The 691-nt window shown below is 55.4% G+C and overlaps 1 protein-coding gene across 1 annotated transcript in view; it reads left to right on the top strand.

Moving 5' to 3' along the window:
• Window positions 1-124: 124 nt before the first annotated feature.
• Window positions 125-691, top strand: part of EMH_0061820 (uncharacterized protein) — a gene marked incomplete at both ends in the record, with an annotated part of 789 nt that continues 222 nt past the window's right edge. The window contains one exon of the mRNA XM_013497966.1: window positions 125-691. Coding sequence (XP_013353420.1) covers window positions 125-691 — 567 coding nt within the window.

Here is a 691-nt window from a genome sequence, read left to right as displayed (position 1 = left end):
ACCTGAGTTGCTGCTGCTGCGGGACCAGCAGCAGCAGCAGCAGCAGCAGCAGCAGCAGCAGCAGCAGCAGTATGGTGATGAGGTAGATATATGGTCTGCTGCTGTTGTGTTTTTTGAGTTGGTTATGCTGCAGGCCCCCTTCTGCTGCAGCAGCGAGTTAATATATCTTATAGATTGCTGCAGGCTGCTAGGCACCCCAACAACAAAGCAGCAGTGGATGCATATACTAAACCCCCAGCAGCAGCAGCAGCAGCAGCAGCAGCAGCAGCAGCAGCAGGTGCTGCTGCAGCAGCAGCAGCAGCAGCAAGCTGTGGTGATAGAAGAAGAAAGAGATGCTATCGAAGAGAAAGCTGCTGCTGCTGTCTACCCAATGATGTGGATAGAGCTGCTGCCTCTCTGGCCTGCTCCGCGGTGGCAGCTGCTGCTGCAGCAGCTGCAGCAGGAAGAGCAGCAGCAGCTGCAGCAGTCGGTTGCAGCTATGCATGCATACGGAACAGAGAAAGACAAGCAGCAACTGCTGCTGCTGCTGCAGCAGTTGCAGCTGCTGCAGCAGCAACTCAACAAAGATAAACAACAACACTCCGCAACAAAAACAACAGCAGCAACTGCAGCAGCAGCAGGACAACCACCAGCAGCAGCAGCAGCAGCAGCAGCAGCAGCAGCAGCAGCAGCAGCAGCAGCAGGATTGAAG

The sequence above is a fragment of the Eimeria mitis genome, genomic scaffold (genome assembly GCF_000499745.2).
Source record: "Eimeria mitis Houghton genomic scaffold, Emh_scaff3055, whole genome shotgun sequence".
Classification (NCBI taxonomy): domain Eukaryota; phylum Apicomplexa; class Conoidasida; order Eucoccidiorida; family Eimeriidae; genus Eimeria; species Eimeria mitis.
The sequence above is the reverse complement of the archived record's forward strand: the minus strand, read 5'-3'. Positions and strand labels throughout refer to the sequence as shown.